At 38.8% G+C, this 23837-nt stretch overlaps 2 protein-coding genes across 3 annotated transcripts; both read left to right on the top strand.

The window, feature by feature from the left end:
• Nucleotides 1-14642: 14642 nt before the first annotated feature.
• Nucleotides 14643-17084, top strand: LOC143534349 (IQ domain-containing protein IQM1-like). The gene is made up of 8 exons (XM_077028855.1): nt 14643-14971; nt 15126-15231; nt 15598-15663; nt 15765-15853; nt 15952-16039; nt 16134-16364; nt 16447-16548; nt 16640-17084. Exons 1-8 carry the CDS (start codon nt 14643-14645, stop codon nt 17012-17014), a joined length of 1386 nt encoding a protein of 461 aa, XP_076884970.1. The 3' UTR covers nt 17015-17084.
• Nucleotides 17085-19413: 2329 nt separating this feature from the next.
• LOC143534319 (protein IQ-DOMAIN 6-like) lies at nt 19414-22890 on the top strand. Of its 2 annotated transcripts, none has more exons than XM_077028831.1 (5): nt 19414-19780; nt 20719-20967; nt 21679-21885; nt 21976-22089; nt 22174-22890. In XM_077028831.1, the coding sequence occupies exons 1-5, from the start codon at nt 19709-19711 to the stop codon at nt 22765-22767; spliced, it is 1236 nt and encodes a 411-aa protein (XP_076884946.1). In that variant the 5' UTR covers nt 19414-19708; the 3' UTR covers nt 22768-22890. The 2 variants fall into 2 exon arrangements, with proteins under 2 accessions (XP_076884946.1, XP_076884945.1); XM_077028830.1 differs by having other exon boundaries at nt 20713-20967.
• Nucleotides 22891-23837: the final 947 nt, after the last annotated feature.

Raw genomic sequence — 23837 nt, 5'->3', positions numbered from 1 at the left:
ACATACCATAAGGAATAGAGTTCAAACCGTATTCGAGAAGGATGGGAAACCGAGACGCCTCCTTCCATACCCGGCTCATCCCCAGCATCACCATCCCGGACTCCGGAAACCGGTAAACCGTAGATTGGACCCGGGATATCTTCGAAAACCATTCCGCCTCCTGGTAGTTGGTGGCGTGAAGGCTCGGAATCGCTTGGCCATTTTTAAACTTCATGGCAATGGGGATGGCGCGGGCAGAAATGTAGAAGAACTCCCGCTTCCACGAACGGAGACTGCGCTCGGTTGCGCAAATCTTCAAACCCTTGATCCGGGTTGTCAGGGTGTACCACCCCTGGATGCACCTCCAAGTATAGAAGGTCATCAGGCGGTCCACATAGGGCTCAATGCCCAGAATCCGGCACACCCACTCGAAGTGCCGAATCTTGGCAATCGCCATCGGATGCACCTCGGTCAGGTGCACACCGTGCCTCTCCAGGACACGGTACACAAACTTTGTCAATGGGAACCTGAGGTTCCCATAAACAAAGAATGCAGCATATACCCCGATCTTGCCACTGGGGGCATCGTACACAGTCTGCTGGGGTTCAGGAAACTCAGGCTCAAGAGACTCAAGCATGAATTTCCTGACGACATACTGGTACAGATCGACAGGTAGAGCATACTGGCACTCGCCAGCAGTACTCCTATCGTCGGCTACAGCTTCAGCATCATGAGAAGACATATTGCAAAGGAAGAAGAAACGATTTCGGAGGAATGCTCAACTAAATAAGAGAGTATTCACCAGAAATCGCCTTAGAGATGAAGAGAAGTGAAGATGTGAATTACAAGGGACCCTCTCCCCTTTATATAGTGATCGCAATTAATGCGATGAATTTAATGCGGAGGAGAGAGAAATTGAAGGTGCAATGAAACCGTGACATGTGGCACCAGGCAAGCTGGCAACAGCTGTTGAAAGGACGGGTGAATTTAATTTAGCGGCCACGCGCCCGAAAAATCGCGCCCACGCGCCGTAAAAAGCGTCTGGAATGACCATATAATGTCACGTCGCCATAACTTCCAGCACGTCCTGACACAGTCAGAAGAAACCGTCGCACGACGACTGTTCTTATCCTTTCACCAACTTTTCAAATTTCAAAGATTCAAAAAGATTCGAAAAGTAAGCGGGAAAAACCCCTTACCCTGGCTATCCAGTTGACCGTAAGACGGCTGCGGGTACAGTGTTAAGGTAAAACCCTTCACATACCTAGCACCCGCAGGGAACAGAAGCCAAGAATACCCAACTATGAAGTCGGGTGCGGGTACAGTGTTAAGGCAAAACCCTTCACATACCTAGCACCCGCAGGGCACGGAAACCAGAAAAACCCAATTATGAAGCCGGGTGCGGGTACAGTGTTAAGGCAAAACCCTTCACATACCTAGCACCCGCAGGGAACGGAAACCGGAAAAACCCAATTATGAAGCCGGGTGCGGGTACAGTGTTAAGGCAAAACCCTTCACATACCTAGCACCCGCAGGGCACGGAAACCGGAAAAACCCAATTATGAAGCCGGGTGCGGGTACAGTGTCAAGGCAAAACCCTTCACATACCTAGCACCCGCAGGGCACGGAAACCGGAAAAACCCAATTATGAAGCCGGGTGCGGGTACAGTGTCAAGGCAAAACCCTTCACATACCTAGCACCCGCAGGGAACGGAAACCGGAAAAAACCCGACTATAAAGCCGGGTGCGGGTACAGTGTTAAGGCAAAACCCTTCACATACCTAGCACCCGCAGGGAAGTGAAGCCGAGAAAATCTTGGCATTCCACCCAACTACAAAACGGGCACAGGTACAGTGTTAAGGCAAAACCCTCTACATACCTAACACCCGTAAAAAGTCATACCTCGGCACCCAATTGTAAGTCGGGCGCGGGTACAGTGTTAAGGCAAAACCCTTCACATACCTAGCGCCCGCAGGGGATTAAACGCCAGGAACACCTCGGCAACCATAAGTCAGGTGCGGGTACAGTGTTAAGGCAAAACCCTTCACGCACCTAGCCCTGCAGGGATTTAACGCCAGGGATACCTTGGGAGTAAAGTAACTAATAAGACGAAGTGCGGGTACAGCGTCAAGGCAAAACCCTTCGCATACCGAGCACTCCATGGGAATTGAAACCAAGAAGGATCTTCTGGGCCATGCTTGCAGAAACGGGATTAACATCCCCGCATAGCGGGAACGTCAAGAACTAGATTGTTTGAAACTTCAGGATGGAATTGGTGGTTATAACATGATTGATCACTATGTTCAAAACCACCAAGACCTCATGGAGAATCTACAAAAAAGGTTCTAAACGCTCCTGACTTGCGGGGAGGTTACAGACCTATCCGCATCATCCCAGAGATCAAGCAGAACATTGGGAAATTCTGCGTGACATTGGGAAACCCGTGGGTAAGACTTCCCGCGGAAAACCCATAAAACTAAACCTTTTTCAAAAACCCCTTGCTTAAGTCCAAAAGTTCACCTCACTTTATTAAACATTCATGAGAAGAACATTGGACTGGGGGGACTTGAAGAGGTAGGTCCCAGCAGAGGCGGTTAGGACCCGCAAGACTTCCTTAAAAGGAGATGTCTGCGCAGTTGAACACGCAAGACTCCTTAAACGGACGTCTGCGCAGTTGAACCCGCAGACTTCACCATAGGGACGTCTGCGCCGCGACCTACCAAACCTGCAGGACCCACCACGCTCAGAGTTGTGACGACCTCACATGCGGTACGCAAGCTGGTCTCGCAGGAAATGCCTCCCTATGGTTTCCAAGTATCCCCTGTTCCCGCAGGTGCGGATACCCGCCATTAGGGACTGGCCACCCGCGCAGCATGGCTACACGCATAAGGCTCAAACTCGTAATAATTCAGTAGTCACCTGAAGAAGGAATGAGCAAAGCCGGGAACATTCCCGCATAAAGGCGGGAGGGGGAAAACTCCCGCCTAAATGAGCCAGTCCGTATAATAATGGACGATCTTTTGTGTGATACCTGACGAGGTATGGACAAAAGATCTGACCAACGATACGACAGCTCACTGACAGCAGCATGGCAGACAACACGCCACAGCACTGTGACCAATAGCCGCCGCCTGCTCACCAACTCCTGCCATACCACGTGCATAGCCTGTAGTTGGTGGAAAAGGAAAAGTGAACAGCACGCCTGGTCACTGTCAGCCGCTACCTATCCACCAATTACCAGCAGAGCACGTGCGTAGGCCACAGTTGGCAGAGTAGTAGGCCGGCTAAACCTCCTTGGAAACCCACCTTCGGCTATAAAAGACATCAAATGGTAATATCATTTCATCATCTAATATCTTGTATAATTTACCTGATAACTGCTCTAGTATTAATAATATACTTTTATATTCAAAGAGTAATATAGACTGATTCTCACGCCGGAGGGTGGTCACAAGGAGGAACCCCCCCCTTTCTTAGTGACGAGCTCACGGTGTCTGTTTTGCAGGTTATCGGAAGAACCATCTTGCCGGAATTAACCCCTCGTGGGAAACGTCTATCTAACCCTCAGGTTACTCGTAATCTGTCGGGGTTCGACTGGTGTTTCTTCATATATATATATATATATATATAAATGAGAGAAGGGGAGGGGGGGGGGACTTAATTTTTTTTGTTTGTTGTGAAAACAGTTAAATTTAAACTACGTATAAAAATTTTCAGACGAAAAATATTCACCTTGCGTATGTTATTCTTTAGTTATAACTTTTAGTTTACAAGCATTAGGTAATTTTCTAGCATCACTTGACTTATTATATGCACGGTTAAAAAAATATTATATTCGACCGTAAGAATATATAAAACGCGCTAGCTAGGGTCAAGAAATCAAGTGTTTGTTCAAATGACACAAAGTTTGGTCATTCATGACTCAAGACCAGACCGCATTTGAGTCACCATAAAGTTGTAAACGTATGTTGATCATGAACATGCTTAGACCTGTTCATAAATGCAAGACCATTTCAGTTTTCACATAGAAAATCTTCGCACGTTGTCTTGAAAATAGGAACAGAAAGTGAGTGGTTGTTTAAAGAAGATAAGTTATGCTAAAAACCCAAGAAGCAAATATAATGGGTGGGGTAATAGGGTTTGGCTTTTTTTGAATTTGACACGTACATATATTGTTTAAAGTTTCTTACATCGTGTGCACACACCTAGTTCAACACGCTTAAAATACTTATTCAAAACAAGATCAAAGTGCTTGATTTTATGGTATAACTTGTCAAAAATAATGACATATAATTATTTACGTTTAAAAATTGTAGAATAAATAAACCAACAATTTATCACTCTCTTACTACTATATTAAAAGAAACCTATGTAGACACGTGACATCATTCTAGGTAGGGGCGGATCAATGAAACTTTTTCTAGAGGGTGAACTGTTTATAAACGCTCAAATGTCATAGAATTAAATATAAAAAAAATCGCGTCGGTTGACGGTTCAGTTTGGGTAAGGTTCATACCACATAATAAAAATACGATGCAATAATAAAAACACATCGTTGTTAGAAATTAATATGCCTTAGCCAATCCACCACTTTTCTAGAGAACATCATTACATCAATTAGACGAAAGATGGGGCACACGCCATGAGAATCTCTTCCTGGATCAGTAAAGTGGTTACAAAAATTAAATACCACATTAGCAATGTATAATGTATTATGTTATCGTAAAAAATGCTTGAGTTCATGTAATGTATATAGATGACACTCTTTCAATTGCTTACTTGTGATATTTCATGTTGGATATCACATAAATAGTTATGTAAATTCTACTATAGCATCAATGATTGTAATAGTGCTACTTCACTAGGTTTGTCCCCTAAAAAGCTTCGGTGTATGAAGAAAACCTCATCGTTTAAGAAGTAACCATAGAAACAATGGAATCCACTATTTCTTTCATTACCTTGATTTTTCAATAAGTAAATAAATTATATACAATGAGGTTTTCAAAGATATTTACTAAAATGAGTAGTTTTTCAAAAAATATTGCATTATAGTTTCTCCCTCATAATTTCATTGGTTAATCACAATTCGTCACTTGATATATTGATATTACTTTCAAAACTATGATCTAAATAAATATAATTTCAATAAAAACGAATGCATGTTTTAGCAAGTGAGATTTTTAATTAGCTCTCGATTTCCCCTTTGTATCCTTTACTTCCAGTTTATGTCCTACATATTTTGTGTTCTTATGTTTTAGTTATGATTTTAAAAAAAGTTGTTCATGTTTCGTGTATATATACTTTATCTGGTTTAAGTTCGTTTATTTAGATTAACTAATGCATGTATTTTGTTGATTTATGTTTGTTAGATTCACATTTGTTTATAATCTTTCGCTCAATTATATTTGTTTACGTTCATTAATACTATAAACGAACAATTTATGAGCATAAACTTTCAGTATAAACGAACACTTTACTAACCGGTTAAAATTTTCAAGTTAATTTACCGGTGAATGAGAAATTTGATTTTTATATATATTATACATGACCTTATAGTAATTAATTAATATTCCTCATTTTTTTTAAGTATTAGTAAATATCATATTTTTATACGAGCTTAGGGATAATTAGTATCTTTTTATTGAGACAATATAAACGGTGATTATTTTCGACGTATAAGGATATTTTAGTGGAGTCGGACCTCTCAGAGTCTCTGTTGAAAGATCAATAACTTGAGATGAATTGGATTCGCTAACATTCACTTAAACCGGCCACTATATATCCGAAATAATATCATCTATTATCTTTACTTACTCTCAAATCTAGTAACACTTTCGATAGCTGAACACAGCAGTTTAAAGTCCAAATATATCACCTTCTATTGCATTTTACGAACATATTCGAGCACATTGCTTTAAATTTTATTAAATAAATTTAATTCCAAAATAGTCTGGTTTATAGCGTAAGAGTTATTGTAAAATAACTGTTTACTTTATATTATTTTTTTCTTTAATCGCATGCATGTATTCGATAATTATCTTGCTAGCAATTAATTAAACAAAGGTATTAAAAAACATGAATATATATAACAACCATCCAACTTAGTTTTCCTTATTATAAAAAAAGACAGTCTTTTCCTTCTTGTTGAAACTTGAAACCCACATGAAATTATACATTGAAGCTTCTTTGTAAGTGCTTATGATCCGTGCCATCAACGCCTAACCATAACATATAAAGTTTACACTAATACTAATATGGTATGAACTAGTCAATATACATGTACGTATATATAACAATCAAAATTAGTTTATGTGACAAAAGTGTATTTATAAACCAATTAAAACAATATGTCCAACATTATAAAATTACAAATAAGTTGTTCGGATTTGGCACACAGATGATTTGTTCGAGTATCATAAAACGTACGTAAAAATCATTACAAATATGTCTAAATCCACTTGTGATTCAATGAGTGTATATATTAACATCGCCCTAAAATACACGGGTTGCATTATGTATATATTGTACGCTTCCCTTGCAAAATCACTTTTTGTATCAACCGAGCCTTTTATATATATGCTAATTAATATGTGTGTGTTTGTATGTTTATAAACTATCAAATTTGAATAAAAACAAACCATTCTTCATATCTACTCCATATCTACTATTGTTATATTTTAAACAATGATGGTTTGATGAGTTATGTTTTACGCTTGCCTCCAAATTTGATTGTTTCAATAATCTTACAAAATAAGGACGAGTCAAAACATATATGGTCATACAAGTTTATTATGAAAAAAAAAACTTAGAAAACTATTTAAAAATCTGTCACAAAGAACTTTCAATGTATAACTAATGTTACATGTTTATTTGACAATATTTTTAGCTTTTGTGTTCCTCCTATAGTCCTATGATAAACTTAAATTATAAGGTTTATTTATTTTATAACTTGTTTCAAAGAATGAAATCATAAGTTCCTATTTCCTAAGCAATCGAGTATCACCGACGGTCTGTTACATCAGTATACCGTCAGCTAAAATGGTGTGATACTCTGTCATTGATATAGGCGTGATCAGGAGTATATTAGTTTATCGTTCAATAAATAAATATTAATTGGTGATGAAAAAACTGACGGACAACTTATCAATAGTTTGATCAGGAGTATATTAGTTTACCGTTCAATAAATAAATAAACTTAACTACACGGCTTTCGAACCACTTCGACAAATTTTTGGTTTGTAAAATTTTCAAACTCCATAACCGAATCATTTATTGACGTACAACCGAAGATTGATCGATTCTTCGTACACCAAATTACTCAATTAGTCCTGAGTTAGGTCAACCAATTATTCTGTCTTACTATTTTAGTCTATAACTAAATAATATTTTTTTAATATTATATCGCAAGTTCATAGTTTTACATGTTTAAATCCTGTTAAGACATTTCTTTTACTGACTTAATACATTAGTGTTATTACTTGTACGTAGCAGTGGCAGCACTATAAATAATATCATTGTGAAGTTTATATTTTTTTTTACTCGCACACCCTTCACCTCTAGAATAAATGAGATACACCTTAACACTGTATCATGTTCCAAAGATGTGTTCTTAATGATTGACCAGTATTGTTTTAAAGTTTTCATATTCTTCTTTGTTTAAAGTTTTCATATTCTTATTTGTTTTGATTGAAATAAATATCTATAACATGTTTATTTTTTGTTTCAATTTTATGTACATTTTTATGTAACAGTAGTTTATATAGTAATAAACTAATAACACAACAACACAATAGCAATAACATATATAATCATGTAGTTATAAACTTATGACTCACGTCTCTTTTCCTACGCTTACTCATCTCTCAAATCACCATGCATTATGTCTTCATTAATTCCTTTTCTTTTTAAAACACGACGATTTTGGGTTGTTAGGGTGGACGGAGTGCTTGCGGGAGGGAGGTGGTGCGCACGCTCTCTCTCTATCAATGTTTGGAGATGGATTGAGATGAAAGATGAACATTTTCATATTTTGTTGGAAGATGGTTAGGGATGAAATGACGTGACACTGACATGAAGGAAAAAGAACATAATAGATATGGTTAGCGATTGGTTGAACACTCCACCACCCTTATAAAATGTAGGTGTGTGACATAAAATTTGCTCGTTTTTGTCTAAAAAATTGAGCCCCTCTCCCGATGCATTTTAGTACAAATTTCACCATTGATTAAACTTACCAAGTATTGAAGTATATAGAAATGCCGAAAACACTTAAACTTGTTTTAAAAATAAAGTTTCATAATTTTGTGCAAGTTTATCATGTAAATAAAGTTAGTACCTAAAAAAATGCTAGCTAAGTGAGTTTATGAGAGGAAAAACAAAGAAATATTGGATTAATAATATATATTAGTATTCCGTTACTTAACTCTTTATAATATATATCAAACTACATACACACACTATCTAGCTAGTTTACCCGCGACCGTTTAAAAATAAAAACTAGTTTACCCGCGATAAACAATTTGTCGATAAAAAAAGTGGACGGTCGTTAAAAAATATCGGATTAATTTAAATATTATATCAGTACTTCATAACTTTAACTTTATAATATCTATCAAATTAATATTTGTACACATACAATCTAAGTGGGGAATGGGTGCTCCTCTAATGTATTTGAAGAAGCACGAAAAGTACTAGGCATAGTGCGGATCGTCTTCTACGGGATGATGTAACCAAATCTCGCTCTCCTCCGCTCAGATCTGCAATGGTTTTTGGGGGTGTGGAGGTGACTGCTAAGAAATCTCGAGGATCTCTTGTTTACAGACACAAAAATGGTTATGGTGGTGGCTCTTATTGAGAACAACAACCCTTAATAAGGAGGTGGAGACCTCCTTATATAGGGAGCCTCATGGCCACCATCATGGTACCCTAATGGGCCTAGCCCAGTTAGGGTTACCTCCACAAAACCCCCTCAGCCCAATAATATTGTATTAGTCCATATAATAAAATAAGCCAGACATAATAAATTAAGGTCGTAAGCCGGGTTTAGTACCATACCCCTACAAGCCCCCCAAGTCCAGTGTTGCTCCTAGGCGTGCAAGCGTTTAGGTGGAGCGCTGGACTTCATAAGGTGTGTTAGGATATGAGGCGGTTTTTTCCCCTTTCTACGGCCTTGTCTTTATTGTCTTTTAGTTTTGAGAGGTTTTCTCCATGATGGTGACATGTTGTGATCCTTATGATAATGATGGTGCACTGGCATGAATAAGATATAGCACGCATCATAACAATAGTGGCGCGGGGCCTGATAAAAGATAGAGTGCGCATCTCGATAATAATGTAATGCAACTTGCGCGCGAGGCAGCTTACGAGCTATAAAAATAATGAAGCTTGCGCGCGAGGCGACTTACGAGCTATAAAATAATGGAGCATGCGCGAGTTGCGGCTTATGAGCTATAATATGATGATAATGACTGGTCCACAAGGGCCTCTTCTACGCAGGATGACTATCCCAACTTGTTTTCAAAATAATAATGGAGGCACAAACGGCCAGATAATAATAATAATGTCATAGGTGCTTGTGCGACTCGTAGCCGAACCTGCAAAAACATATAAACTAAAAGTGGATGTATTACAAGGTTCCCATCCTCGGGCAAATTATGAGGTGTGCCCAACCTACGTTGGCGCGTGGTCGTTTGGGATATTATTAGGCTCCCGACCTTTATGTTTGGCGCGTGGCCATGTGGGATATTATTAGGCTCCCGACCTTTATGTTTGACGCGTGGCCATGTGGGATATTATTAGGCTCCCGACCTTTATGTTTGGCGCGTGGCCTTATGGGTTTATGAGGATTCCCAACCTTTAAGTTTGGCGCGTAGCCGTATGGGTTTATAAGGATTCCCAACCTTTAAATATGGCGTGTAGCCGTATGGGTTTATGAGGATTCCCATCCTTTAAATATGGCGTGTAGCCGTATGGGTTTATGAGGATTCCCAACCTTTAAGTTTGGCGCATGGCCGTATGGGTTTATAAGGATTCCCAACCTATATATTCGGATGTCTTCCATCCTTAGGCGAATTATGAGGTGTGCCCAACCTAATATTCGGCGCGTAGCCGAGCGGGTTTATTAGGATTCCCAACCTTTAATTTTGGCGCGTAGCCATATATTTTGCATTAATATAAGCACTTTTTGTGCCATTTCATGCAAATTCTATATACTCATACATCAAGAAAACACCTTCATTCATCATACGAAAGACATCCAGATCGCTTCTTCAGTCCCCGATTGTAGGGGTATGGTACTAAATCCGGCTTACGACCTTAATTTATTATGTCTGGCTTATTTTATTATATGGACTAATACAATATTATAGGCCTGAGGGGGTTTTGTGGAGGTAACCCTAACTGGGCTAGGCCCATTAGGGTACCATGATGGTGGCCATGAGGCTCCCTATATAAGGAGGTCTCCACCTCCTTATTAAGGGTTGTTGTTCTCAATAAGAGCCACCACCATAACCATTTTTGTGTCTGTAAACAAGAGATCCTCGAGATTTCTTAGCAGTCACCTCCACACCCCCGAAAACCATTGCAGATCTGAGCGGAGGAGAGCGAGATTTGGTTACATCATCCCGTAGAAGACGATCCGCACTATGCCTGGTACGTTTCGTGCTTCTTCATTGGCGCCATCCGTGGGACCGGCAACGAACCACACCTCAATCTTCTCGGTTTCATGTCCAGATCTGTGTTTCTGGAGTGACGGAGGTCAGATCTGGTTCTAATTCCTTCGCAGATCTGAAATCAGATCTGGTTCTAACTCTCATACAACAATATGATGATTTGGGATGACTCATTTGAAGAAAGCATGACACACTCCAGCTTTTAATCATCCCCAAAAAATTTTGCCTTTATGTGATGAAAAAAGAGTACCCCACACACGCATATCGATGCTCCTCCATCACCACCGGAGAAACTAAAGATAACAGTCTCGGAAAAACTCCGCCACTGCGGAAATATCCATGCTCCGCCGTGATGCATGCGCGCCCGCGAGTCATCACTCCGTCGCCATGCATGCGCGCCCGCGGAAACCACCATGCGGGTCGGAAGACGACTCCATGCCTTCGGTTTTACGCAGAAGACTCCGCCTCAATGCATGCACGCCCGCGAGTAACCGCTCCGCCGCCATGCATGCGCACCGCGGATCAAAACCCCATGCGGGTTGGAAGACGACCCCATGCGGGTCAAAAATAGTACAATATGAGCTTGGAAGACGACACCATTCATGGGCGCCGTGCTCCGACATAACAAACTCTGACCAAGGCGGGTCACCTGCAAGCTCCGCAGGTAAGCACCCGACCACCATTCATGTGCGCCGATGGGTTTCAACAATACGTCACCATGCATGCGAGCTAAGGATCATCGCGTCACCGTGCATGCATGCGTGTCCCGCTGATCAACTCTACGCCGCTATGCGTGCGCTTCCGCAGATGAACAATCCGCCGCCATGCATGCGCGCCATGCACATGTTGCACTCCACCGACATGCTTGCGCGCCGCTGCTGATAGTGCACTACGCCTTCATACATCATGCGTGCAGCCGCGGATCAACACTCCACCACTTGTGGAAGACTTCGCCACGATGCATGCATGCGTCCCCGCGGATGAGCATTCCACCATCATGCATGCGCGGGCCGCGAATAATGCACTACCCCGCCATGCATGCATGCAGCCGCGGATCAACACTCCATGCATGCGCGCTCAACCCATCGCCATGCATGCACGCTCAACTCCCGCCATGCATGCGCGCTCAACTCTCCGCCATGCATGCGCGCTCAACTCCCGACATGCATGCGCGCTCAACTTTCTGCCGCTATGCATGCGCGCCCGCGGATCACCACTCCGCCGCTATGCATGTGACCTTGGATCACCATTCCGCCACCATACGTACGCACCGCCGGGATCAAGACTGCCACCATGCATGCTCGCCAGCGGGTCACCATTCCGCCGCCATGCACGCGCGCCCGCGGATCCTCACTCCGCAGCCATGCGTGCGCGCCCGCGGAAACCACCATGTGAGTTCGAAAGACGACTCCATGCTTTTGGTTTTACGTAGAAGACTCCAACGCCATGCATGTGCACGCAACCTTCTACCATGCTTATGCGCAACTCGCCGCCATGCATGCACACTCAACTCTTCGCCATGCATGCGCACTCAACTCTCCGCCATGCATGCGCGCTCAACTTTCAGCCGCTATGCATGCGCGCCCGCGGATCACCACTCCGCCGCCATGCATACGCGACCTTGGATCACCACTCCGCCGCCATGCAAGGGCACTGCGGAGGATCAAGATTCTGCTACCATGCATGCGCGCCACCGGAGATCAAGTCTCCGCTTCCATGCATGCGCAGTGCCGAAGATCAAGACTTCGCCACCATGCATGTGGGCCCACGAGTCACCACTCCGCCGCCATGCATGCGCACTACCAAGGATCAAGATTCCGCTGCCATGCATACGCGCCATCGGAGATCAAGTCTCCGCTTCCATGCATGCACACCGTTAAGGATCACCCACCACCTCCGCCGAGGAGCCACGCCTCTAACTTGTTAGATCCACGGAGTCCGCTTGTCTGCACCGCGCTTGATAAAAAGCAAATTTTACAAAGTATAAAATGTCCAAGAAAGTTTATACACGTGCGAAGGAAAAACCCGTTTATAACCGCAATCCGGGTATCAACACCTGCGGGTTGGCAACTCCACCCACGGATCATAGCCGCGATCCGCGTATCAACACCTGCGGGTTGGCAATGCCATCAACACCTGCGGGAAGAGAAGTTAACCTCGGACTCCGGCATGTTAAGTTATTGATGGCGTGTTAATCACTTATGGCGGGACCCTCTCGTTTCGCATGCAAGCTCTGATAGATCAACACAATATTCACCAACAATCACGGGAATCCAAAGCATCTGGTGGATCGCCTCAGGCTCCCGCGAGCTACGTGCAAAACTTCCGGCGAATGAATTCCACCACTATGGCTTCCGCAGACCACATGAAAGCTCCGAGTAAAACTAGGGCGGGTCAATTCCGCCTCCCGCAGGCATTATGCGTGCTCCATACTCCCTCTAGTAGACCAACTCCACCACCAGTCACATGTGAGTAGACGTGCTAAAAGCCGTCCGTGGCAGGTCATATTAGCGGACTGCAAGACGTGACAGCCGCTCCCGCGGGTGACATAAGCGCTCAGATATTCCAGCCCCGGCACAGTGCCACCATGAAACACTAACGGCGTGTCATCTGGGCACTCACGAGGATCAACTAGCAACCATAAAGAGCCGCATGCGCACTCCCACAAGTTAACTTCAGCCATCATGGATGTATCGCGGGTCATTTCTGGCTCCCGCAGATCACGAGAGAGTTCCATAGCGGGTTGATTCGCGCCATTCCGCGTCCGTAAACAACTTTTGCGGGTTACTACCGGGGCTCGTCACGCTTCCGCATGGATGAAATTCACTCTACCACCATCATCGGTGAAGAAGCACGAAACGTACCAGGCATAGTGCGGATCGTCTTCTACGGGATGATGTAACCAAATCTCGCTCTCCTCCGCTCAGATCTGTAATGGTTTTTGGGGGTGTGGAGGTGACTGCTAAGAAATCTAGAGGATCTCTTGTTTACAGACACAAAAATGGTTATGGTGGTGGCTCTTATTGAAAACAAGAACCCTTAATAAGAAGGTGGAGACCTCCTTATATAGGGAGCCTCATGGCCACCATCATGGTACCCTAATGGGCCTAGCCCAGTTAGGGTTACCTCCACAAAACCCCCTCAGCCCAATAATATTGTATTAGTCCATATAATAAAATAAGCCAGACATAATAAATTAAGGTCGTAAGCCGGGTTTAGTACCATACCCCTACAGTATTTTTATTAATTGCAGTGCTATGTCTTTTTTGTTAGGGTCAAATTAACATACAATAATTTTTAACGTATGTGAATCACGTTCAAGGTAAAAATAAAACGATAAAAGGCAAAAATACTAAAACGCTCAAAACGAATTTCGTGGAGAAAAGTAAAAAGATTGATTAACGATCCAAATATGCTTTTTCGGTAAATCAATGATTAATTGGGTATGTACTGACTATTTTGAGATGTTGGAATGTGATTTCATGGATCAATTTCGTAAATATATATCTTTTTGTACGTTAAGGATTATTGTATTCAATTTTTTCTCTATATTTTTTTAAGTATCTTAAAATACCTTAATCAAATACTATAAACGAACTTAAATAAATAAATAAACCGTGGACCAATCGACCCATAAACATATTTATTTAAAAAACGGATGAAATATTGAACCAAACCAAACAAAGTATACATATATATAACATACTATACATCATATGTATTATACATATGTTGAGAAACCACAAATAGTTATAACTCATAACCCCATATATGTTTCATGTTTGGCACAACACGTTCTCTCTTTTTCCAACACCACCACGTACACTCTTTCGAACTATACATACGTCTTTGACGGTTGCATCGCTTTCCACATGTTCCTCTTCATTCATTCAATTCCCACACCTATATATACACCTTCACTTCAATTCCACCAACCATAATAACTTTATATTCTTAAATCCTAATTAATATTCATTCATTCGTTCCATCAATATGGGACTTAAGTTCTTGTCTCTTTTCTGGGTCCTTAAAAGAGTTCGTGATTTAACTAAATTCTTGTCTATCATCAACGGTCGATCCACCGAACAACCCGACACGAAGATTCCGTCGTTGGAGACGAGTTTTTCTTTCAAGAATCTTGTTCTTGATCAAGAAAACTTGTCAAGAAGATCAAATGATCATGAAGTGTTCCACGAGTTTGTTGGCAATCCAAGGCCGGTTAACGAGCTCAATGATGCGGCTCTTACGATTCAGAAATGCTACAAGAGTTACCGAACTCGAAGGAATCTTGCGGATTGCGCAGTTGTTGTTGAAGAACTATGGTTTGTTATTAACTTGTTAACTATTATCATAAGCTTAAAAATAAGTTATTATTTTCATGTTTTGAGTTTTGACATACTTGATGTGACTCAATATTAAACAAATAAGTAACATCGACTGACTCAGTTAAATTTAATTATTAATCTTTTTATACAGGTGGAAAGCTTTGGATTTTAAAAGGAGTTCGGTGTCGTTTTTCTGCACCGACAAGCCGGAGAGTGCCATATCGCGGTGGGGGCGAGCTTGTACCCGGGTTGCAAAGGTATAATTTAGTACTAGGTGGTACCATCATAAAATCGACCTTGTCAAATATTTAGTCACATCTAGTATAATAATACCTTTACCTTTTAAGAAGGGAATATAAGTTTGAACTACCATGGCCCACGTGTTACAAATCTTGTATTTATAAAATTAGAATAATAATATTAATTTTTTCAAGTGAGTCAATATTTGACATATTGTTGTGGGGCCACTTATCTTCAAAGCAATGGAAGTAATAAGTTAATGAGTTTGAACATTGACCATTGGATTCAAATGATCCAACTATAAAACAATTTACATTTTAGTACCCTTGACTTTCATTTATATTAAATTAATACATAAATTTGTTTGAATGTATTATTTCTAGGTTGGAAAAGGCCTATGCAAAGACCAAAAAGCTCAAAAACTAGCCATTTGCCATTGGCTTGAAGCTGTAAGCCAAATCTTCAATATAATAGATAAACTTGTTTGATCATAACATATAACATATTTAACTAGCTCGTTAATTTTCATTCGTTAAATTCGTTTTCACAGATTGACCCACGCCATCGTTATGGACACAACCTACAATTATACCACAATGTTTGGTTTACAAGTCAAAGTTCACAACCTTTCTTTCACTGGTAATCTTTAGAGATTGTTAAACCGATTAATATTGTATTAGTAACGTATTAAGCTACATTGATTATCTTTAACGTGTATTACTTTGTGATATTTTCAGGCTTGACATCGGAGATGGTAAAGAAATAAACGTTGAAAAATGTCCAAGAACCATACTACAATCCCAGTGCATTAAATATCTTGGACCTGTATGCCTCATTCATAACTTTATACTACATGTTATTTATTCTATAATGCAATAAGTAACTTATATATTCATGATTTTATGTTCTACACATGTAGAAAGAGAGGGAAGAATACGAAGTGATTATCGAGGGAGGAAAATTATTATACAAACATAGTCGAAGATTTGTGAAAACCACCGAAGGAACCAAATGGATATTCGTACTTAGCACATCAAGAACCTTGTATGTTGGCCAAAAGATAAAGGGTTTGTTTCAACATTCTAGTTTTCTGGCCGGTGCAGCCACCACCGCGGCAGGGCGAATGGTGGTTCATGATGGCATTCTTGAGGTATATTTACTTGCTTTAGAATGGTATCATTTAATATGAGCATTTAGAATGATAAAAACTAATAAATATTTGCATGTGACAGGCTATATGGCCATATAGTGGTCATTATCACCCAACAGAAGAAAACTTTAAAGAGTTCATTTGCTATCTTGAGAAGCATCAAGTTGATTTAACTAATGTTAAGGTAACTCAAATTATCTATTATTTTAATATTTATTAGTTTACAATTATATTTATGTCTATCATAAGTATATTTATTTAACTATGATGTGTAGAAATGCCCACTAGACGACGATGATCCGTTTCCCAACGTTACTTGTGATGGTAACTCCAAGCGTGATTCAACAAGGGGAAAACTGTCAATAAAAGTACAACCTATAAACGAAGACCAGTTGTTCAATGTCCATTGTGAGAAAATAGGGACACGTGATCTTGGAAATATGAAATCACCAAGATGGACATCCGGTGCGGGTCCTAGGATCGGTTGTGTGAGAGATTACCCAATGAAACTACAATTTCAAGCACTTGAACAACTTAGTCTTTCGCCTAGACAAGTTACAATGGTTAGCAATGGGCCAATCCCTTCACCTAGACCGAGTCCTTACATGCACCTTTCGCCACGACTTGTTAACATGGGCCGGAATAACTAATTAACGTAAAGCCTAAACTTAAATAATAATCTCTGGTTCTTAGTAATTACATAATTGTTACTTGCTAACATGGGATTAACAATTCTAACAATTTCGTGAAATATATTATTGTTATTATTTTTTCTCTAGGAAGAAAACTTAAAACTTTTATTTCTTTTTATTTAGAACAATAAAGGGATTCACGGGACATCATATGTATTCTTATGTATGTACATGTATACATTGAATAATAATGATATTGATCCTTAATTCCGTATCATTAATTCGCTTATTTTATGAGAAGATGTTTGGGTTTTGAAGTTGAAGATGATCTATTACAATTGCGTTTAATACATGCACACACAGTTATTCGATATATTACAAGCTTTATTGATATGAATAGCTATATAAACATTTATTTATGTGCAAGATTTATAAATATACTTAATTTTTATTTCAAGAATACAATGATATGCAATATACAAATGATTGTCGATAAGTGTTCTTGTAGTTTGAATACAATCAATCCAATAATTTTCGCATGTTTTTTAGTTTCAACAAGTACCAATATGATTTTTTCAAACAAAAACAAAATAAGTAACAAAAATTAAGTATATATAATAGATATATTTAGAAACCAGACAACCAGTTTTTCTATAAAATTGTTTTTAAGATTAAAAGGAAGTTTATATCATACAATTATCATGACAAATTTGTCACATATATAATTATTAGAAAGACCTGCATTTTATACTAACAAAACTAAAAATATTAAATTTATGTATGCGACATTAAACATTAACGATAACACATTATTTAACTCGACCATACAAGTTAGTATAGTCTGATACTCTGATTAAAATAACCAATAAACCAATACTTATTACCTGGAAATCATTAATTCATTCTATATAGAAAATTAAGTATTAATAACAAAAATGTTTAGTGCTAAATGATGCTGTCAATGACACATATCAAAGACTTGCTTAGCTGTTATATAAGCGACCTGTTTGTGACATATCAAACTCATTTATCTAATTAATTCACAAAAGTTTCAAATACGTGTATATGTCTCTCACTCTATAAGTCTTATATTATTTTGGTATGTGTGTGTATGTATTTTATTTATATATTATATATTTATTTATTTGAACTATTCTTCTCTTATTGAAGACCATGACTGAGTCTTCAAGACCTAATCTATGCCGAGTGTACGTCTTCATTGGCTCTAAACAACTTTCAAAGCTAAGTTGGTTTGGTCATTGGTGCTTAGAACTTACCTCTTAATTCTAAGTCTTTTTAAGGGTGTCTAAAGACTAAATGTGTGTTTTGAAATATAGTTTATATTACGAAATTTAAATCTATATATATAATAAGTATTTTTATATGAATGTTGATTATGACTTTATAAGTCAATTAAATAATTGGTTTTGATAATTATGTTTGGGCTGTCTATAACAAAGTTGATGATCTATTATAAAAGCCACTATTATAACCGACAGAAAGTAGATTATCATATAACACATATAAATGCTCTTATTATTTGTTTATTTATCATCATAGTATCGTACTAATAAAGAGTAGCATGATGAAATTACTCTTATTAACGTGTCAATTCAATTAAAACGTCGGTTATTGATTAAAGTTTTAATTAACTTCATCAAAATTCAATACATTTAATAGGCTTGGCAAGTTTAACCCATTTGGGTTAATATGGGTTATTTTGGGTCATAATATGTTTTAATGATCACCATGGGACAAACAAAAACATGGAATAAGTCACACTAGGTCTAAGATAAGCTAAATTCAAAACCGTAAAGACCAAACTGAAATTATTGGTTGTTTTTTCAACTAGAACGGCGGGAAACATTATAGTTGTTTTACTTTTTTCATTTTTTATTTATATTTTGATTATTAGTACTTTGAGTTATTTATTTATTTATTTATTTTAAAGGGTTTTTAAATTCCATCATTAGCACCCTTCTCATATTTTAATTCATTTTTTTAGCTTTATCTGGATCAAGATGGATTAATTGAACTCATTCTAACACTTTCTTTAAACAACTCATTCTGATCCAAACTCATTATAGAGTATTCACATTCAGTGTCATACCATACATCCATTTATGTAATATAATTACATTAAAAATTACTGCACTAAGAATCCCTACACTCATTATCAACTCACCCAAACTAACTTCCCTACACCGCACCAAACTTAGTGAAAGTAGATGTTGCCCTCCTAAACCATTGCTTGATTTAATTTGTGAGCAATAACGAAATCATTAACCAAAACCGAATCGACACCATCACATAATCAAAAATTAGTTATTGGTCAATGGTACCCCTTGGGCTTATCTTGAATTCTGTTTCACAAGCCCAATAAACTTTGGCCAGTTATAGTCAGTCTCTCGGGATCCAAAAACAATTCCACCACCATACCATTACCATATTCAAAGCACATAAATCAAAGAAACGCATGACGTTGACGCCGTTACGCGCCCATTAATACCAATACCAATACAATCTTCCCATATTTAATAAAAACTATCCGTTACTTTTTTTCTTCTTTAATTCTCACTTTTTCTTTCAAAATTCAAATGTCTCTCCCACTTCATTCCTTTAAACAAACCCACTTTAATCTCTTCATATTCATATTATAAAGCAGAGGTTTTGTTTTACGGCTTCCGTCCGGTCCGGTTCGGTTTCTCTCAAATGGGAGGATCTGCGAAATGGATTAAATCGTTGATTGGGTTTCAGAAGTCCAGTTCCAGTACTTCTGATCAAGTAATCTGTTGTTTTTCATTTTGATTTTTTTTTAATTTACTTTAAGGGTGTGCAACTGTAAACGGTTCGGTTTGGGTCGGTTTTGGGTTATTGAGTTTTTGAAACCGTTCGGTTACTTTCTTTCGGTTTGGTTCGGTTTCGGGCTAAAACCGAACAAAAGACAGAAACTTTAGTGTTTGAATACTTTTCGGTTTCGGTTTTTTTATTGATGGGTGTGCACGGTTTGGTTTCTGTTAAAATCGAAACTTTTGTATTTGAAGTTTTGAAAATGGTTTGGTTTTGGATTTTTAAGTTTCGGTCGGTTTTGGGCTAAAATTGAAGCAAAAGCACAAACTTTGGTTTTTGAAAGTTTTTTTGTTTTCGGTTTGAGTCGGTTTTGGGCTAAAATTGAATATTTTGAAGTTTTTAAAATGGTTCAGTTTTGGTTTTGGGCTAAAAATGAACCAAAAACAGAAACTTTGCTTTATGAATTTTTTTATACGGTTCGGTTTCGGTTTTTATTTTGGTCGTGTTTGGGCTAAAAATCGAAACTATAGTTTTTGGAATTTTTGAAAATTTTTTGCTTTTAAATTTTTTATTTTTTGGTTGTGTTCTATTTGGTTTGGCTTTTTCGGTTTTGCCATTTGAGTTTTAAAAATATATTTATATGCTAGAATATGTTAATATATCTTTTGGATTAAATTATTATGTTAACATATATTTAATTGATTATTATGCATATATGCTAAAATATTTGTGATACATTTATTTATTAAATTCTTTCAATATAGTTGTGATAAAAAATAAAAAATGAAAATCTATAAATTCAGTTCGATTCTGTTTGATTTTTACAGAAAACGTAAAACCAAACCGTTGGGGTTTTTGTATCATTTTGGTTTTTTCTGTTTTTTCGGTTTTACGCAGACACTTAATTAATTGATTTAATTGGGTAGGAGAAGACTGCGAGTAACAAGAGCAGAACATGGAAGCTGTGGAGGAGCCCGTCAGCAGGCGGTTCGTCAGTAACATCATCTACAAAGGCAATAAAAGGTGCGGGGCGTTTGTCAACTTCGGATGCTTCTCGTGTTGAAGAGGTTTCGTTTTCGGCTGCTATGGCCACTGTGGTTAGAGCTCCACCTAAAGATTTCATGTTTGTTAGGAAAGAATGGGCTGCAATTCGAATTCAGTCGGTTTTTCGCTCTTTCCTGGTAATTTTTAGTCACTTTTATTTTCTTTTTAACCAATCTGTCATGCTGCAGAATGAATATAAGGAATATTGATATCATATCTTATAGTGTCATTAGAAATCAACTTATGCTTGTTGGTGGTTTCTTTTATGCAATATTATAACTTTTCTAAGCATCCTGTAATTAAGGGTGCTAAACGGGCCTTGTTCGAACACATATGAACCGAACACAACACAAATACTTGCGGGTTGACACGAACGCGACCCGTTTGACCAGATTTTTGTTTACTTTTTGTTATACTTTTATTTTGTATATTAATACCTTAAGAGTTACAATTTTACAATAAAAAAAGCAAATGTATGTTAAGCAAATGCATTTTGATTATACATTTTTTGGACTATTTCTTTTAAAGTACTAAATTTTGGCATAATTTACCCAATCCATTAAATTTATAGCATAAAAAACACTTAAAAAGAATGTTAAAAATTGAAGGGTATAACACCCTGTTTAGCTAAACATGTTCACAGGTTTGACCCAGACCAGTTCATGTCAGGTTCGTGCTTTATTTTCATGTCAGGTTCGTGCTTCATTAGAATAGCAGTTTGCTGACATTTGAGTCAACTCTAAAAACAGTGTAAAATTTGGAATCAGTACCATCACAAGATGCAAGCAACATATTTTTTTTAGTCTTTATTAGCATATACATATTATTTATCAATGTGCTTTTCGTAGGCAAAACGAGCTTTGCGGGCCCTAAAGGCTTTGGTCAGGCTGCAAGCGATAGTACGAGGTCGGCTTGTTAGAAAACAAGCTGATGTGACACTTAGGTGCATGCAGGCACTTGTTCGGGCCCAGGCTCGTGCCAGAGCTCAATCAGCCCGGACCACAGAATGTCCTGATGTTTCCAGAAACCAAAATGGCACTGTCAAAAATTCTGAGGTACAATGAAACCACTGTACTAACTGTTTTGAATTCGAGACTGTAATTTATTAGTTACCAAGCTAATATTTTTTCGGTTTTACTGAATAGGGTGGATGGTGCAATAGTAATGCAAGTGCAGAAGAATTAAAAATAAAAGAACAAATGAAGCAAGATGGTGTCATTAAGAGGGATAGAGCTAAGGCTTATGCCCTTTATCAACAGGTAGTTATTATTATTATTCGTTAACTTTTTGTTATTTTTAAGCTACTAATATTATCTTGGTATGTGTTTTTGTTTGGTTTATAGCGACAACGCGCGAATCCTAGCAACATTTTAGGTAAAAGCAACGCGTGTTCACCAAGATCCGGTAAACAAAACTCCGAATGGAGTTGGTTAAACGGCTGGATGGCTGCTAAAACTTGGGAAACCAATGACTCTCCAAAACTATCATCCGAAAGCAAGAATCTTGACGATCGTAGCGTTAAGTCTTGCTCGTATACAGACAATGATTCACTAAAGATCAGAAAGAATCTAGTTTCAACTCGAGTGTCTGCAAAACCGTACATGTCAATGTCAATGTCAAGCCCGATAACAATAACACAATCATCATCAACAAACCCGTGTTCTGGGTCCGTGTTTGACGACACTGCATCGTCAACCAACTCGTCGTCTTTAACTTCGGAAGCGACTCGTGTATCTAGTGGGAGTAAAGAGGGGAGTGTGAGCAAACCGAGTTACATGAGTCTTACTGAGTCGAACAAGGCGAAAAGGCGGGCTCATGGTCAAAACCCGAGCCCGCTTTCGAAGGGGGTGGCTGCAAGAAGAAGTGACACTGATAAAGATTTGTATCCACCTATGTTTGTTGATAGGTATGATGAAGTGAGAAGTAGAAGAGGTTGAAAGAAGCATTATATAGTTCTTAACAAGATTATAAATTTGGTTATTGTTTTATGCTTAGAGTTCAACAGCTTGTTGTTTGACTTATTTTGGATTTTAGATTCTGATGAAAGTCAGTTGACTTTTGGATTTCTGTTTTTATAAGTTTTATTTTATTTTTATCTTTAAAGAAATTTGTTGGTGCATTGTCTTGATTTCAAGTATTTAAATACATTTTAGCTTGGAGGGTAGAGGTCATGGGTTCTAGTCGTAAAAACAATCACTTTTGCACGAAATGTATAGGGTAAGGCTGCGTACGTCAGACATGAATCGATTTGGCCCCATCCCTGAACCCTGCGCAAATGCAGGAGCCTAGTGCGCACTGGGGTGCGCAATTTAAACACATTTTTGCTTAATTTAACTTAATTGTTAATGCTATGTTTCACCCATATGTTAATGCTATTTTACCCTTAGGTAATGAAATAAGTTTTTTTCGTTTAATTCCTCTTTCACAATATTCTTTCAACAACAATACTTGACAACAACCACCAGCGCCACCGGCCCACCGCTACCATTACCACCTCCTGACCGTCACCTCCACCGTTGTCGTGGCCACACAACCATTGTCACGCCGTTGCCACCACGACCACCGTCGCTGTCTAACTAATAATAATAATAATTAAGAGTATAGTGAATATATAAACTATTGTTTAATAAAAAATGAATCAACATAAGAAAATTTGTCATATTTAACAACGTTAAAGAGGTGAAAATACGCAATTAAAATTTTGACTCGGGTAAATATCCAGGGAGGGTGAAATATACAATTCTCTCCTCACGATAAATAAATTAAATTGTCATCCTGATTTGTTTTTCGTGTTTGTGATTTCAAGTTAGGAGATATGAGGGATGACCATTGCTTGCCAGGGATCAAGTCTTGATCTCACTCAGTTTTACCAGCTTCTCGCTGTCGTGCCGTTTGGCGGGCGTGAGGGTCGGGTTTTATCCGTGGAATCCCTCAACAGGTGGATCGTTAGGGGCTCTGTCCGTCCGGACTAGTGGCCGGCTTAGGCTACCTTTAGCCATTGGGGGCC

Source organism: Bidens hawaiensis, unplaced genomic scaffold (genome assembly GCF_021521415.1).
Source record: "Bidens hawaiensis isolate Kalapana, Puna unplaced genomic scaffold, B.hawaiensis_p1.1 tig00010132_1, whole genome shotgun sequence".
NCBI classification, from domain to species: domain Eukaryota; kingdom Viridiplantae; phylum Streptophyta; class Magnoliopsida; order Asterales; family Asteraceae; genus Bidens; species Bidens hawaiensis.
The sequence above is the reverse complement of the archived record's forward strand: the minus strand, read 5'-3'. Positions and strand labels throughout refer to the sequence as shown.

Coding starts and splice junctions, on each gene's coding strand:
- LOC143534349 (XM_077028855.1), top strand. CDS start 14,643: ATGGGACTTAAGTTCTTGTCTCTTTTCTGGGTCCTTAAAAGAGTTCGT. Junction 16,040..16,133: donor GCATTAAATATCTTGGACCT/GTATGCCTCATT, acceptor CTACACATGTAG/AAAGAGAGGGAAGAATACGA. Junction 16,549..16,639: donor TTGATTTAACTAATGTTAAG/GTAACTCAAATT, acceptor TATGATGTGTAG/AAATGCCCACTAGACGACGA.
- LOC143534319 (XM_077028830.1), top strand. CDS start 19,709: ATGGGAGGATCTGCGAAATGGATTAAATCGTTGATTGGGTTTCAGAAG. Junction 20,968..21,678: donor CGGTTTTTCGCTCTTTCCTG/GTAATTTTTAGT, acceptor TGCTTTTCGTAG/GCAAAACGAGCTTTGCGGGC. Junction 22,090..22,173: donor CTTATGCCCTTTATCAACAG/GTAGTTATTATT, acceptor TTTGGTTTATAG/CGACAACGCGCGAATCCTAG.